Source organism: Podarcis tiliguerta, assembly GCF_965153285.1.
Source record: "Podarcis tiliguerta genome assembly, chromosome: 9".
Lineage (NCBI taxonomy): Eukaryota > Metazoa > Chordata > Lepidosauria > Squamata > Lacertidae > Podarcis > Podarcis tiliguerta.
Window position 1 is genome coordinate 65,775,887 of NC_139542.1, and position 17,379 is coordinate 65,793,265.

Genomic DNA, 17,379 nt, shown 5'->3' on the forward strand with positions numbered 1-17,379 from the left:
CTGTAACCTGAAGCGTTCGTAACCTGAAGCGTTTGTAACCTGAGGTACCACTGTACATCAGGTTTTCCTCACATTTTCATTACTCTGTGAGTCAAGATCAAGTAATGGTTTGTATGTGTGAATGGGCCATCGCCAATATAATATACGTATACCACATACTGAACTTTCATATCAAAATGTAATGTTTTTAATGTGATTATATCTGCCCCCAATCGTTTTGTTCGCTGCTGCTTTGTTGATGTTTTATCGTTTTGCTGTTTTTAATAAGTTGTAAACTGATTGTTTTATCGACTAATTGCAAACTGCCTGGGGGGCGGTAACTAATCCCGAAAGGCAGCTTAAAAATACATCGAACGCATAAATGAGATTCACCCCAAAAAAGAGCTGATGCGCTGTAGTGGTTAGAATAGGGTGTGTGAGAGAGACTAACCTTTTGGGGGAATAAGCACATTTTCTAACTGGAGAAACTGCTAATCGTAGAATTGCAGGGGACCCTGCAGATCATCTAGTCAACCACTTGAAAAGCCAGCATATGCAACTGTCCCATATGGGAATCGAACCTGATACCTTGGCATTACCAGCCCCATGCTCTAACCAACTGAGCTATGTGAGCTGTTGTGGGCTGTGCACCACTTTTTTCTCTCATTTCCTCCATTCCTTCCTGCTTTTTATTATTAGATCTACAAGTGTTGCAAACTACGTTTAGGAAGTGTGATAGAAACTCCCTAATGAAGCTATTTATAGTAATCACTTATGAGCCAGGCAGTTGTTAAAAGGCGGGGGAGGAAGGGGAAGCCTTCCTATTGGAAACCCTTGCTGGAGTGAGTTCGCCGATATTTCTAGAGGTATAAGGTACTGTTTGATGTCAATTCTTGAAAACTCCTGTTGCAAATGCAGTTCTGTGGGCCTGTCTCAGTAGAAAAATTCCCCAATACTTTCATAGAATCATAGAGTTGGAAGAGACCACAAGGGCAATTGAGTCCAACCCCCTGCCAAGCAGGAAACACCATCAGAGCACTCCTGACATATGGTTGTCAAGCCTCTGTTTAAAGACCTCCAAAGATGGAGACTCCACCACACTCCTTGGCAGCAAATTCCACTGTCGAACAGCTCTTACTGTCAGGAAGTTCTTCCTAATGTTTAGGTGGAATCTTCTTTCTTGTAGTTTGGATCCATTGCTCCGTGTCCGCTTCTCTGGAGCAGCAGAAAACAACCTTTCTCCCTCCTCTGTGTGACATCCTTTTATATATTTGAACATGGCTATCATATCACCCCTTAACCTCCTCTTCTCCAGGCTAAACATGCCCAGCTCCCTTAGCCGTTCCTCATAAGGCATCGTTTCCAGGCCTTTGACCATTTTGGTTGCCCTCCTCTGGACACGTTCCAGTTTGTCAGTGTCCTTCTTGAACTGTGGTGCCCAGAACTGGACACAGTACTCCAGGTGAGGTCTGACCAGAGCAGAATACAGTGGCACTATTACTTCCCTTGATCTAGATGCTATACTCCTATTGATGCAGGCCAGAATTGCATTGGCTTTTTTAGCTGCCGCGTCACACTGTTGGCTCATGTCAAGTTTGTGGTCAACCAGGACTCCTAGATCCTTTTCACATGTACTGCTCTCAAGCCAGGTGTCACCCATCTTGTATTTGTGCCTCTCATTTTTTCCCCCAACCATTGTTCCGCGTAGGAAGACTTCGAAATGCATGTGCCAGGAAAGTCGTCCCCCCCCCCATCGTTTCTGAACCGCTGCTTAAGTTTGTAGTTATCTATTTGTCAGTTAACTTGCTAATTTGACAGAAAAGCAGTGAAATGGAATTGTAGAAAATACAAACAATGTGGGCAGGTTGAAATATGCTTCTCCTTCCCACTGCAGTCTAAGATGTTGCAGTATAAATATGATTCTATAAAAGGTGTGAATGGAACATAAACATAAAAGTGATGGATTTGGTACAGTCAGTGAACGCAATTATAAGTAGGTATGGCAGAAGACTATTTCATCAAGGCTGGATCCACTGATTAATACAAATCTACTCCATTTCTGCCAGTCAGCCGCTGTACTTCACAGATGAGTTTTCTAAGGGCAGAGGTAAACAACCTTTGCCCCTAGTCCCAATAATTTGCTGTCATTTTTCTCCATTAAATTAGCATATAATTTGGAAGAAATTCACTCTGTTGTTTTCTCTCTCTTCATGATAAGAGCAAAATCTTACCGTCCAATCTTTTATGAATGGCTTCTTTGAATTCGCGGTGCATTTTGCTTTAAAGAAACGAGTAAAATGCAATCTGTGGGTGATAACGCAACTTAGTTTTCTTCAGAGAAGTCTCACTGAAAATAGTGGACATGAGTTACTACTGAAGTCCATAGATTTCATTGGGTCTGTACCCTTTTTATCATTTAGGGGGTTGGGGGAGTGGGAGTTTGCTATGTAAAACAAAAGCAATAGGCTTTTTACATTGCTTAACTTCCTTTCTACATTTGTCAGCAAAGTAGCCTTAACGGGTGAGAGAGGCAAGAAATAGTTAAACATTTACTTGCAGCTTGATTCATATTTTGAATGGACGTAGAATCTGGGAGAAAATGACTGTTTCAAGAATCGCCGCTTCCTGTCTGTCAATTCAATTCTGTCTCTGGATAATAATTGTATTCATTTAGCATTTAGAATACTCAAATTTGCAAATGACAACCCAAATGAATATTTCATAACAAAGAGGCATGATCCATTATGGTAGTGTGACTCTAACTAGTAGCGCAGCATGACTGATCTCGCATTTAGAATTTGTGTGAGAGACTGTGGCACACGGCTAATTAAAAGTACAGCTTTTAATCTTGAAAAAAAAAAAACAGAAAGAAAAGAAAAGAAATTTAAGACTCAGGTGAAGGGGAAAGTCCTGTTTTTCCTGTTGTGGGAAAGGTGTGCTGGGTTTGTTGTGGGTTCGTTCCGTTGTGTTGTCATAAAACAGATCCACCTGTAAAAGTCTGGAAAGGGAAAACAGTGTTTGGAGTTGCCATCTGGGAGTATGTTTTGTGCTCTCCCAAGAAAATGCAAAACCTAGGCCAGCAACAGGGTTATAGTGTGCAATTTGGTTTATACAAAAATATGCCCCAAGGCAACAGTGGAGAACCTCTCCTGATCGTCGAAATGAGCAAACAAGAATTTGAGTTGTTTGGGTTAAAAACAACAGCAGCAACCCACTATGGTAGTTGTGTATCACAACATTGCTTTTGAGGAGTATAAAACAGACATGCAACGGTTCCGGGGCTGCTTTCTTCCTTTCGGCTAATTCAGCCTGTGCAATTTAACATAGCACAAATGTTGAAAAAGTTGTTTTATAAATATGGATATTCTTAGTAGCAATGGGTTTTCCCCCTCTTTAAATCATGCTTAGGAGGTTCAGAGCGACTGAGTGAGTCATAGAGGATATATAGCTATCAGTAGCTGTGATGGTTAAATGGCGTTTCCATGTATGATTGCAGTTTACCTGACCAATGGGACAAACAGTCAAGGAAGGCAGTAGCCTTTCTGTCCTATTACTGCGTTTCCAGAGCCGCCTTTCTACTTGAGAGTAAGCTTTTGTAGGAGTTGGGTTTCCCCAAACATGCTCAAGACTAGAGCTTTCTGCTTGAAGTATCCGGTTGGAAAGAGAATACTCCCGACGCAGTTGCTACAGTTTCTTCTTCCCTTTCCCTGCACAAAACCAAAGCCCTGCAAATCGTTCAGCACCAACCTTCGCCTCTTTAAAAGTTTAGTCTTTTAAGAGGCAAGCCGCCTCCAAATCAAGGCTCTTCTGCCTCCTTCCAAACTTCGAAAACCAACAGCCTTTTGCTCCGTTTGCCTTGGTTTGGAAACGAAAAAAAAGATGGGTGGACGCAAGAAGAGAAAGGATTTTAATTTTATTTTTTTTTAAGTCCCTTGCAAACGGATTGGATCCGGGCACAGCAGAGTTCTGGAGGTGTGGCGCGGGAGGGAACCTGCTTTAAAAAATAAATAAATCGATCCCAGTGTTTTCGCCTGGGAAAGATGCGCGCGTGTGTGTGTGTGTGCGCGCCCGCGCGCGTGTACCGGGCTTGACTCCGCTCCAGCCTGGGTCTGCCTCTGAGCGTGACGTCACTTGGCTTTAGCACACAGCGGCACAAGAGCAGGCGGCTGGGTGAGTGACAGGCCAGCCTACTTTTTAATAGCTTTGTCATGTGACTGGAACAGTAGTAAGACAGGTGCCTTCGGTTCACTCTCAGTAAGGGGCTGCTTGGCTGCGCGCGAGTATATTTGCTCTCTCTCCTTCTCTTTCTCTCTCTCTCGCCCTGGCTGTGGATTGTAGTTTCAAAGCTTTGCTGCCGTCATTCAGGAGCTGGATGGCGTGGGACATGTGTAATCAGGACTCTGTTTGGAGTGACATCGAGGTGAGCTTTGGGGGGACGGTCTCTGTCTCTCTCTCTTTTTTGCGTGCAAATTCACCCAGCTGGAGGGCTTGTTTCCTTGTATGCTGTTCTTCCTTTTCCCCTTTCCCCCCCCTCCTCCCTTTTTTTTATTTTTCGCTTGTGTTGCTTTGAATCTTGTCCACCCCTCCCTTGCCGGAAAGTAGCTAGAAGATAGAACCCTTTTGGAATGGAAGCGAGGCTGCATCTTATCTTTAACCCTGCAAGTTTTTCTTTTCTCTCAACCTTCCCACCCCACCTCCCCCACCCTGCCGGCTTTCTATTTTAAGATTACGCTCCGGTTCCTTGAGCAAATTAAAAAAAAAAAAAAAAGGAACTGGCTCCTGTCATCGGGATCTCCTGCAGTTGGAAACTATTTTTATGTGCCTTTGGCTCCCTTTCCAGTCATATGCAATATTTATGCACAGAGATATTGATATGAATCGATGTCTGAAGTCTTTCCATTGGCATTTAGTGGCATCTGGCTTGGGGAAAAAAGCTGCCTCTTTTTCTGTGTGCTCGTGAGGCAGATGAAATGCTGTCGTTCACCTTGTAAAACTTGCAAAAAGAAAAAAAAGTAGTTTTATTTTATATGGGGTTATGGGCTGCAGAGCGGAGATGCTTGTGCGTGGAGCGAGACGGGCTTCGTATCGGTTGCTGTGTTGTGGGAATGTGGCTTCTGTGCTGTGATTTTGGGGACGAGATGCCCTGTCGCTTCTGCCGGAATGCTTGGGCTAAGGAGTCCTCTTCCTTTGGTTCTGTGCCGCTGAGACAACAGGATGGAGCGTGAGAATAGAGTTTATGCAGGATCTCGTGGTGGTGGTGCTGCTGCTGCCTCCGCTGCTTGAGTAAAAATAGATGGCAATACATCAAACCTGCAGCTTCTGCTGGCTACAATTCATAAAGGGGAGGGGGGAACGGAGGCAGGGGTGGGGAAGAAAATAAGCAGCCCATTGGGAGTCTCCGGAGTATAGGAACAGAGGCTTGAGGGTGTCTAAATGCTTGCAATCCGGAAAACCAAACCAAAATAAATATCCGAGTTCGAAATGGTGTAGTGCCTGAAAGTTCCTGCAACTTGGGGAAAACTTTCCCCCTCCCCGGTTATCCCAAAACAGAAGCCTCAAATGATAGCTACTTTTACAGGCTATTCCTTATGCATCTCCATTCAGTCTTTTAATGGGGATTACTTTTAACTAAGTGTGCACAGGATTCCAGCCTTAAATGCTTCCTTTGGCAGGAGAGAAAGCTACTGGTGATTCCCTTCTCCGCAACCCCCCTCCTTTTTTAAAAAACCCCTGAAGATGTTGTTTTAGTGCATGGGCACATATTATTGGGTACAATCCTTTAATGCTTTCTGCATATACGTATTCCGGGCAGGAAGCAAATATAATAGCATATTTCCCATTATTATTATTAATTATCATCATCAAAAATCATGTTTAAAATATTTGCATCTGCCGACTTCTGTTTGCATATCGTAATTTTTCATCTCTTGTTTTGACTCAGTAAAGTGGAAGAGATATGGATAATTCATATGTCCTGTAGCTATTATGAGTCAAAGTGGTAAGCGAGTGACTTGCTGGCTCCAGAAGTCCTGATTTGTTTCTGAGCAGCTGGGAGCATCCAGTGGATTAGAATCATAGATTGCCGTCTTGGTTTTTGTTGCACGGGTCTCGGCTGCCGTGGCTTCGTTTTTTCCATCATGCATTATTCCTAACGCTGCTAGGAGCTTATTTGAGGAACCAATGTCTGTGGAAATGGTGATGATCTATTTTAATCACCAGGGTTCCTGCAGGAATTTCAGGCTGGTAACAAGAAAATATAATTTATGCCAGTGAGCCGTTTATTTGCTTTTGGGTTCTCCTTCTTGTTGTTTTTACTTGTTTAGAGGAAGGGAAGGGTCTGTGTCAGTTGTGTCGCAGATAAGGTGGCTTCTTAGTTCCATCTTTCAAAGTGGCATGAGCTTTGACCCTGTGTGCAGACAGTTTGGTTACTGGCTATAAGCTGTTCCTGCTCCTCTGGGGAATCGCCTTTCCTCTTAAAGTACGACCAGCATCAAGTACGATAGGCAGCTCTTTCCCCCCCTCTCCTTTTGAGGCCCTCCAAATTCACTTCTGATATAAAATACTTGAGATCCCCTTGTTCATAACAAGGAGATTCCCTGCTCCTCCATAAAGGCCTGTACATCACAGTAACTGATCAGCGTCCCACAGCGTTTCTCTGTTTAATGAAGGTAATGTACGACGAGGCTGCAAAGATTGATAAAGAGGATGCACATGGTGTTATGTTTGCTTTAAGCATATCGTCCGTGTTTGGGATCATCTCTCTCTCGCCTCCCTCTCCCTCCCTCGACTCTCTTTAACAACCTTGTTAAATACAGATTATTGTTTTCACTAATGCAATTTAAATGGCATACATCCAGCCCTCCCCCCGCACACACTGGCCATCATTTAGTTTTAAAAATTACCTTCGAAAAGCACGCGAGCCTCCAAAAAGGTTAACGGAGAATGATGCTTAATTATGATGATTCATTATCATTGATGCAGTTAAGCTAATTTATTGTTTGCTCTTTAACTAAGCGTTTGGAAGGGTGGGTGAGAATGATCTGGGGGCAAAAGAAAGGCACAATAATTAGCCTTTGTGTTTAGTGACTGCTTTATCCTCTTAAAGCTTATTACAGAACTAAGGGTATAGTTGTGTAATAACTGCCGTAAGCTGTTGGCTGTATTTTTTTTTAAAAGGGGGGGTGGAGAGACATTGCTTGCAAGGTGCACCTGTTAAAGATGTATAGACAAACGCCAGATATCTGCGACGAGGACAGTCAGATGAGGACAGTTACAGGACTCGGGAGTGTTAAACCTGGCATCATTCAAAGGCCAAATATAAATTAATAACAGGAACACTTGCTACTAATGCCTCTCAGATTAGAAGTGTGGTTCCATATCCAGAAGCATTGATTTTATTATCAGGTCAACATTGGCAAGAGTCAGCGTGCTTCACTTCAGATATTCCATTTGTTTTTAAAAAGTGACACTCGGGTCATTAGAGGGAAATGAAAACTCCGAAGAGAAGACTTTCTTTGTTTTGAAACCCCCTGCCCCAAATAGAACAGTTATTTCTTATATTGCTTCAAAATGGCCACTGCAGGCCTTTTTGAAAAATGTGTACCTATTGAGAGAACCCATCTAGCTTTAACTAGACAGTGCAGTGGGATGGCGAGAGAATGAGAATCTATTTTTACAAATGAAAAGTAGTAAAGCGATCAGCACGGCGCCTTGGAAGTCTGTGGCATCAGTTTTAAGCCACTGACCTCCACAACACAAACCTGGGGGATGATGCTGAGAATCTACCTTTTCAGGCAAAGACCTAGATTATCCTTTAATGAGATCACAGATTTCATTTGGGCATCAAGAAAAGGTCATTTCTGCATTATAACATTTGCCAACTTTAGGACTGGAAACATAGAGGGTGGGGAAGCCTTTTATTTTTCCCCTAAGGGGGGGGGGGAAACAGTTTTCATTACCACGCTTGCTATGCTGTTTTCTTTGTATGTTCCCTTCCATCTTTTCTTCAAGTTTGCCATATACTACATATGTGTGTGTATAACTCAGGTAGGCCTTGAACTGTTGCAGCTTTGTACTCGTTTCAAAGAATAGTAATAAAGAACAGAGACTCTCCTTCCAGCCCTTAAGTTTCCCTTTCTATGCACCTATTGTCTGATTCTCTGCATCGTCCTGCTTGACCAGTGAAAGTGGAATGGTAAATTGTAGCCTTTGCCAGCTTCTCCAAGTCTGTTGACCCTGTTTCTCTATTCCAAAGCATGCCTTGCAATTAGGTTGTCACACGTAAAGGCAGAATATGCAGTGCTGGAGTCGCTCTTTCAGGGACTGCCTGTCAAATGTTTCAGGAAGTTTATTTTTTTGAAGTCCAACTTTAGCAAGAAACCTGCACTTAGCTGTTGAAGTGTGACATGACAGACATTGAATTCCTGTGTTTGCTGGGGGAAGGGTGCTTTGAGGTTACTGATACATTCACCTTAATTGACCTCATTCGAGCAAGATTATAAATAAGGGAAACTATACCATCTTTGAGGGTGATTGACAGGCCGTGGCATCTGAAATCCATGTGCATTTTTCGCGGGGGGTTTTGGCTGCTGCATTTGACACAGATAAATCCAGGGAATGCAAAGTGGAAGGCTGGAAACCTTCATTGTTAAACTGACTACCTTTTGTCACCTTTTAACAACATAATTGCTAATTCATATGGGTGCCAACACAGGGGATTTCTGGCTTATGCAGAAAAAATAAAATAAAAACTGAAGATATACTATGGATACTATGCAGCAAAAGTTAAGCACTTTTGAGTCACAATTAGTTCAGTTGCGAAGTTCAGCACCATGTTTAGTTTTGTGCCATTAAACTCTGTAGGATTTGTGTTTGTGGCTATGTAGTTAAAAGCAAATTTCCACAAGGCTGTAACTGAAGCCTTACTTACCCACATTGTGACTGCTGTACAGTTGTGGATACATTGTAAAAAGTCATGTATCTTCAGTTAGCCTGATATCTAAATTAAATGATGCTGAGACGTCTACGGAAATATACGCTGCCTAAAGGTATTAGTGAAATGTGCTGTAGTATTAGTACAAGGTTTGCTTTGCAATGATTCTCCATATGTAACAGTTACCTAGCAAAACTTGCCAGAGCCAAATGTCAACCCCTGCAAGATCAGAATGGAAGTGATAAGATTCTTAAAAAATACAATTGCACGTTCAAGCATCTCTGTAAAATGGAGCTCTAACAGTTTAGCAATATGTTCTCAGAACAAGAATGAGTTTCATGGGTAGTGAAATCAATCCATGATCCCGGGGTAGATTTCAGCATAAACTATCAATATGTAAAAACAAAAACAATTGAGTCAATAAAACCATACATATGCCTTACATTGAGCCATCACTGGTCCACCTTGTTTCTTCTTGTCTGTTCAGTTTGGTGGCCCCTCACCAGGTCTCAGTCGGAGGTATTTCCTAGCTCTGTGGACTCTTTATGTCAGGGAATGTATGTAGCACATACACACTACAACCAAGTTATTGGCTAGGTAACATTAAACACCCTTTTCCATACTGCACCTCAAACACGGGCTTTTGACTCCATGTATAAGGCACTTGCAGAAGTTGTGCTACTGTCATCTCATGGTTGCTCCTGCACAATCCCAGTGACATTTGCAACTGTCACACACTAAGACTGGAGTGAACATACAGTGACAACTACACTAGCCTCCAGTGGCAGTGCTTTCCCTTTTATGGTAAATAATGGCACCATGTTCATTTAACAGAAGATGCATACATTGCTGGGAGTGTTGTGGGAGCAACCACCAGATGATCATCTGATAGCCAGCACCACTTCAAGTTATGTATGACACAGGCATTGCAGGATTGGCTGGCCCAGCTATTGGACAAATGGGATACATGCCACAGGATCTTATCCTGCCTAGGACACCCTGGTGTTCTTATTATCATTGCAAGGACACATAACTACTCAGTCCTGGCCAGGACTAGCTGGATTACCATAGCAACAAAAATGATTGCTTGAGATGGTAAGGGTTGTTGAAGAAGCTGTTTGCAATCCATACGTTGTCCCGTACCACATCACAAGAAGCCAGTTCATATTTTTGGGGGGGAGCAAAGGTGCAAATGCAGTTCACAGCAAATGTACAGGCCCACTCATGGATATAAAAAGGTAAGGGACCCCTGACCATTAGGTTCAGTCGTGACCTACTCTGGGGTTCGGTGCTCATCTCGCTTTATTGGCTGAGGGAGCTTCCAGGTCATGTGGCCATCATGACTAAGCCTCTTCTGGAGAACCAGAGCAGCGCACAGAAACGTTGTTTACCTTCCCACCGGAGCAGTACCTATTTATCTACTTGCACTTTGACGTGCTTTCAAACTGCTAGGTTGGCAGGAGCAGGGACCGAGCAACGGGAGCTCACCCCGTCCGTGGGGATTTGAACCGCCGACCTTCTGATCGGCAAGTCCTAGGCTCTGTGGTTTAACCCACAGCACCACCCACGTCCCACTCATGGATATATCCATGATCAAAATTTCAGAAAAAGTGGTGCATTTTAGAAAACTTTTTGTGGTTGACTATGTGAGTATGGGGTGCACACACAGGCCTCCCTAAATAGCTCCCCATTTCAATAATCCTGGATGTAGAATACTCTCTAGACTTAGTGTGAAGAAGTAGCTGTATATCCCAGAAGGAAAGAGGTGTATCAATGATGTGCAATAGGTGTGGATCTAGTAGAGGTAGGAGTTCAAATAATGGAGGGGAAAGGGGTCACCCTTGTTTGCATGCTTGCAGATGGGCAAGGCAGAGTTGGGTTGCCATCTCCCATGCCTGGGGGTAGCCTTATTAGTCTCATTGCCGTTGCCCTATTCTGGTTCTCAGTCCACAAAAGAGGAAGAGCTTTGACCTACCTCCCAAGACTGTTGTGAAAATGAGGCCATGTCTTTCCTATCTCTGGCTGAGGATAAGCTATGAAAAGCCAATTAGTGGCGCTGTCAAGTTTGGCCTGTGAATGGCAAGATGCTAGCCAACAGAAATATGGTCTGAGACTGTGTTCCTAGCCGGAAAGTGAAGCTATAGATTGGGAGACTCCATAAATGGAATGTGACATTTATAGATATTTGGTCATTACTTGGCAGGTGCCTGGCTTTTTTTTGTGTCATGAGAAATATTTCAAAATCTGCTTATTATGAGGCTGTTGTAGCTTAGCTTATAGTAGTTTACCCAGAGTTTTGTTACGGCTAATAATTCTGGAACCATTTGGCAGGTTGATGTGTGTGGGGCCAACAGAGATGTGTAATTTCATGTTGCTGTCTTTCCTGCTGATTTTCTTGCATCATAGTTTCTGCTGTGGATTCTGGGCCTTCCTTATGCTAAGTCCAGAGCTTGCTGGAATGGCATGTCTGCTGTGGGAAATGGCAGTCCTAGACCTCCCCTCCATTCCTGGTGGATATGTACCGGTAGTTTAAAGAGGAACAAATGTGTGACAGCCAGCTCCTTGCTCTCTTCGTTGGCTTCCTTGTACAGTGGTACCTTGGGTTAAGAACTTCATTTGTTCTGGAGGTCCGTTCTTAACCTGAGGTACCACTTTCGCTAATGGGGCCTCCTGCTGCTGCCGCCGTGCAATTTCTGTTCTCATCCTGAAGCAAAGTTCTTAACCTGAGGTACTATTTCTGGGTTAGCAGAGTCTGTAACCTGAAGCATCTGTAACCTGAAGCGTCTGTAACCTGAGGTACCACTGTATAGGGGTGGGGAACCTCAGAATTCATTTGCTTGCATGTTTACTCCTAGGTAAGTCCAACTGAATTCCATGGGGCTTACCCTGAGCCAACATCCGGAGCATGGCCCTGTCAGCGTGCAATATTATACCTTGAAAATAAACTAGAAGTTACCAAGGGAGAGAGGCACGGGTTTACTATCTTCGGTTTTTGCCATGCATCTTCTAATAATGCCTCATTCTGGCTTAACTGAGAGATCAGAAATCGTGGCCTCCCCTCTTTGGTTTTTAAACGACTTCTGCACTTTGGGGGCTGTGAATAAAAAGACAGTGGCTGTTCCCAGCGCAGGAGGGTGGTTTAGAAGGCAAAGGTCAGCCTTTCTCCAACAAGCAGGCCGGCACACACACAAGCACGCTCTGTTGCTCACCTGTGCCAAGTTCCTTTGATACAAGTCAGCATTTTCTTCCCCAAAATGAAGTTAACTCCAATGACCTGCTGGGTGGTATAAGTGAGTTAACGGAGCTATAATTCTTCTCACGTGCTGTTGTTCTTCACAGTTTCCTCTAATTAATGAAAGCATTTCTGTATCTTTCCTTCCCCTCTTTTCAGTGTGCTGCTCTGGTTGGTGAAGACCAGCCTCTTTGCCCAGATCTTCCAGAACTTGACCTCTCTGAATTAGATGTGAATGACTTGGATGCCGACAGCTTTCTGGGAGGACTCAAGTGGTACAGTGACCAATCGGAAATCATTTCCAATCAGTATGCCAATGAATCATCAAACATATTTGAGGTAAGGAAAAGCTGTTCCACGTAAGCATCTTTTTTTAATGACACGGATGACGGTCTTTATCTGCTCTGATTTCTAATGTTTTCAAGCTGCAGTGCTTGCAGCTATTTTTCCGATTCCTTGGATATGGCTTCGGATTAGTGGGCGCTAATCCTGTAAAGAAATGGCAAAAATATCAAGATATTTAGGGGCCAGTGTCAGTATTTCAAATGCCCAAACCAAGGGTCTCAGGGATGACAGTTTGGATTTCTAAAATTCTGGATCACTGGATTGAAGCCGGGGAATAACTCAGGGGTAAACTTTTGTGGGTTAGGGGTGGAGCCAGAACAGAATCTGGCACATTTTGGCAAAAGGCTGGCAAAGGCTAGTAGGCAGTTGTCAGGGTAGGACAAAAGGGGGAGTTTTCTGACCCTACTAGTGATAGTATATTGGTTTTGTTTATCTGACTGGTAAAGCACTGGTTGGATGGCTACTCTAGGGTGAAATGCAGTTCAGGAGTGCCTGAGCTGCAAAGTTTGTTTACAAGGTGGTTCAGTGGGCCTGGGGGTAGCACTGCCTGTCTTCCCCCACCCCATGAAGTTAACTTGAGCATGAAATTGCAGCACATTCAGCAACACAGTATACAACAGTCCTGCCAGCCATTCCCTAACAGCATCCATGTTGACAGCACTGACTCCCACAAATCGTGAAGCACTGTATTGGCAAAGAAGGAACAAACACACGTGTGTGGCAAGTGGGCACCCTCTCGCGTTGTCACCGTGCTCCACAGATGCAGTAGGCATGCTGTGGTGACTTCAAGCACTCGAACATCTGTGGTGAAGGCGGGAAGAGTATAGAAGTCAATATGCCTTGTGGATCTACACACATTGCCAATCAACACATTTTTGACTGGCCAATACCCAGATGTAGGACCTAGAAAAATTGTAGTGTTATTGTTAGGAGGCTAGCCAAGGGAACCCCTGGACCACTTTCCCCATGATTACCCTCCCTTCCGGTTTTTTATTCTTCCACTGGCAGAGTTGTGCCAGCAGCAGAGCTATGCCAGCATAAAATAATATGGGTAGGAGACCTGGACCTACGTAAATCCAAAAGCAAACCAGAGGTAGAGTTGGAGCTGTTAATTTTGAAAGTTCACCACCACCCCTTTCCCCCCACATTCTGGTGCAACTAGTCATGTGGAAATTCCCCCCACCTTCTTTATAAAAATTGCAACCAGCACCGGAGTAGCATGTTCTATATCATCTGGCAGCGCAACGTGAAATAGACAAATTTTATTTATTTGTTTGAAACACTTTCTGTCCTGCTCTTTGGCCAAAAAGGCTCCCAGAGCAGCTTCCATGCAATTAATAAAAACAAGACAGCCCCTGCCTGCAAGCTTTTCATTTGTATCTTTGTCTTTTAGACTGTAAAAGACACAGGGGGGAAGAAGAAAACTGGAAAACTCAGACAGCAGTTCTGAGTTACATAATAGTTCTTATGACCAGCTAGAATGGAAACAGTTTAGGGAGGGGCGGATCCATATGGAACTAGCCTTCCAGGAGATGCAATGGACTGCTCCTGCTTCTCATCTTTCCCCCTGCCGCTGACTGATGGAAGGGCTTCTGCCAGGCCAGGTGAGAAGCCAGATGGAGAAGGTCTTTCAGCAGAGCTAATGGAGTCATCCTGCTTCCACCTGCATACCTCTACAACTAAACAAAGAAAAGCAAGCCTGATATGAACCAATGGAGTTGGGACACTTTTTAGGGGTGGTGGTGGAAAGAAAATAAATTGTTATCCCAGGGTCAAAGTATTCCCATATATCCCATGTCATGATACTGTTGGCATATTGCTCATCCAGTGGCATAGTGGTCTCTTCCTGAGCTAGTGTTTTGTTTTGGGGGTATGTTGTGGACCTTTCGTTTTCCTGACGGATTTCAGCCATCCTTTGATCTAATAAGGGACTTTAGTCCCTTTGCCAAATCCCTGGTTGGGGTTACAGGGCTTCCAAAAACCTCTAAGACTTGTCAGAATGGCTTCCCAGAGACTGGCTATATGGGCTCCTGATGGCTTTGGGGAAATTTTGTCAAAGCCTTGCTTGCCCTCTGGAATGCGGAAATGCCTTATTTGGTTGACATGATGTTTTCTAGGGACTCTTTGATGCTGACTAGGGCATCAGTGGAGAAAGACTCAGGTTAATGCAATAGGACAGGACATAGAACCTGTTTTGGAGCCTTCTTTGTCACCCTACCTGCAACATGGTATGTGTTTTCCCACCATTATTGTGCAGGTACAGTGCTGGCCAGTGAAGGCTTTCTGGGTAGTGATGGGACTTCTGTATTCTGGCAACCAAGGTGTGCCTTTGCAAAGTGCTTTGCAGATTGCTTGCATTTTGACTTTACTCTACATTAGTTGCAGATAGGGTTCTGGATGCTCTTTCACTGGTCACATTTATGTGTAAAACTTCCAATTTCTGCAGCCTGAGGATGTGGGCATGTTGCCTGGTTCATGTTTGCCTCTCCTGGCTGTGGGGTGCTGGCAAGTGGAGGTTGTTTGTGCCTCCTTGAAGAAAGGGGGATTGCCTGTGGCTTTGGGAGTGGTTGTGGCAGGCCCCCTTCAGATTCCACTGATAACCTTTGCCCAGTCTCTGAAGTGTTGTCTTTTGGCAAAATGCTCCAGTGTGTGGCAGCCCAGCTTCAAGCCTTCATTCCAGATCTAGGATCCCGTATCAGTCTGGTTTACAATCTGTTTGCAACAGATGCTTGCACAATGACTTGCACTGCACTTGGTAGATGTCCTGCACTGTAAGATGATCATGGAATACATCATGGTCCCCTCTATGGCATTCAGCACTATGAACCATGGTATCCTTCTGATCTACCTTGCTGACGTGCAGCTAGGGAGTCTCTCTCTCTCTCTCCCCCTCTCTCTCCCTCTCTCTCCCTCTCTCCTTCTCTCTCCCTCTCTGTTTTCTGGTCATTTTCTGGTCATTTTCTGGTCTCACTTTTCTGGCCCCAGTCAGGTAGAACTCTCTATCACAAGAGACTAGGGCCCTGCAGGATCTGACATCTTTCCACAGGGCCTGTTCCGCCAGGCTTTTGGTTCGGGCCCAGTCTGACCCCCTTCCTTCTTCTTTCCTCTTTCTATGGGACCCTGTATGTAAGTGGCCTCTTGGCTCCTTCTATGGTAGCCTTTCTCAACCTGTGGGTCCCCAGATGTTGTTGAACTACAACTCCCATCACCCCTAGCTAGCAAGGCCAGAGCTCAGGGATGATGGAAGTTGTAGTCCAACAACATCTGGGGACCCACAGGTTGAGAACCGCTGTATCGGCTCACATGGGATCAGCACGGGTGGCCAGGCCTGGTGAACATTTAATATTCCTTACCCCTACGGTTGTGATTCGTGGGTTCCCACCTAATTTTATTTTGATTTTACATGTGATTTTGAACTGTATTTTAATCAATCGTTTGATTTTGTGTTTTTAATGTTTTATATATTTGGTGTTAGCTGCCCTGAGCCTGGTCTTGGCCGGGGAGGGTGGGGTATAAATAAATTTATTATTATTATTACCATTATTATTATTATTATGGAGCATAGGTCTTGGAAGGTGGTACTCAAACTGTTGCTCTACCCTGTGGTCATTGCTATAAGGCTTCACCTTGCATCTTTTGCTATTTAACAGCCATGCAGAACCAGCAGGTGAGATAATCTTTTTGGTACCGTTGATGGCACCTAGTTCTATTTCTGCTTTTCATCAAGTACCATGGTGATAGGTAGCAGGTTGCGAATGAGTGTTTGGAATTGGAAGCGGTTTGTTGGATGTGATGAAGAGGTCTTACTGGTTAGGATGCCGGGTGGTCTAGGAAAAAGCCCACAGCCGTTCCTAGGTGGGGTTGCATTCTATCATTCTATGGGCAATGGCCAGGGATAATGGGACTTGTAGCCCAGGAACGTTGAGAGGGCAATACATTCCCCACCCTGTTCTAAAGGAAATATTTATTTGTCCCTCTTACTTAGGTAGGGCTGGGTGAAGAACCCACCTCCCACAAACTTTGCAACCTTCGTTTGTGGGCTGTGATGCTGGGGTTCCCTTTGGTTAGTTGTTGTTTGGGGAAGCTGTGGACATGGGGAAGTTTGCCCATTGTGATGGGTGGGAAAGGGAGTTGTAGCTATAGTTTCCCTGTATAATACGGACAACCCTTATTTTTCCACTGCTGTTCTGGGATCCACAGGAACAGCGGCAGCTTGCTTTAGCTCCCTTGGTCCTTTAGAAGCAAAACTCGGCTACCTTTTGGGAAGCATTTTGTTCCCCATTCCCAAATTTGTGCCTAATGATACTTTGGCTGTGTGTGAGAGAGAGAGAAGGGGCAGGGAGAGAATGGCAGCTCAGCAAGGTGTTCAAGGGAAATGATGTGTCTGTTCCTGTATTGCTTATTCTGGTTGCCTTCCTGATAAGTTGGTTCCTTTCCTTTCTGACCCAGGAGGCAAGAGGTTGATGCTGCAGCCTCAGCAATTTTGGGCAACTTGTTCCTCCAGCAAATATTAGGGGGCTGGCAAGCAAATTCCCTTTTGACTAGGGTGCCTAGCTTGTGCCACATTACCATCTCTATGTGCCCAGCTTGTGCCACATTACCATCAATATGTGGCAAAGCTGTTTTTAAGGAATCCCTTATTTATTAAAAATAATTTATATCCTTCCTCCCTCAAGAGTCCAGAGCAGTGTACACTAAACACAGTAAAACTATATAAAAAAACAGTAAAGGTAAACAGTAGCACAACAATAAAACGAAGAGCAGCCAAAATCTCCAGATGCACTCAAACTAATTTTAAAAAATGGGGGGTGGGAATGTGATTGACCTAAGCACAAACACTGAAAGTGCCAAATGAATATCCACTGGAGGTGAAGGGGGCGCTACTGGAAAG

At 44.2% G+C, this 17,379-nt stretch overlaps 1 protein-coding gene across 11 annotated transcripts in view; it reads left to right on the top strand.

The window, feature by feature from the left end:
* The window catches only part of PPARGC1A (PPARG coactivator 1 alpha), a 631,111-nt gene that overhangs the window by 511,407 nt on the left and 102,325 nt on the right, over nt 1–17,379 (top strand). For 6 of the 11 annotated variants that reach the window (XR_014515347.1, XR_014515348.1, XR_014515349.1 and 3 more), the window contains one exon: nt 12,303–12,482. Coding sequence is in view for 5 of the 11 variants with exons in the window: in XM_083458139.1 (XP_083314265.1) it covers nt 12,303–12,482 (180 nt within the window). In the remaining 6 variants the exon portion in view is untranslated. Of the gene's footprint in view, nt 1–4,129; nt 4,150–4,175; nt 4,400–12,302; nt 12,483–17,379 lie in introns of those variants that run through there. The other 5 variants (XR_014515351.1, XM_083458140.1, XM_083458137.1 and 2 more) reach the window with 4 other exon arrangements.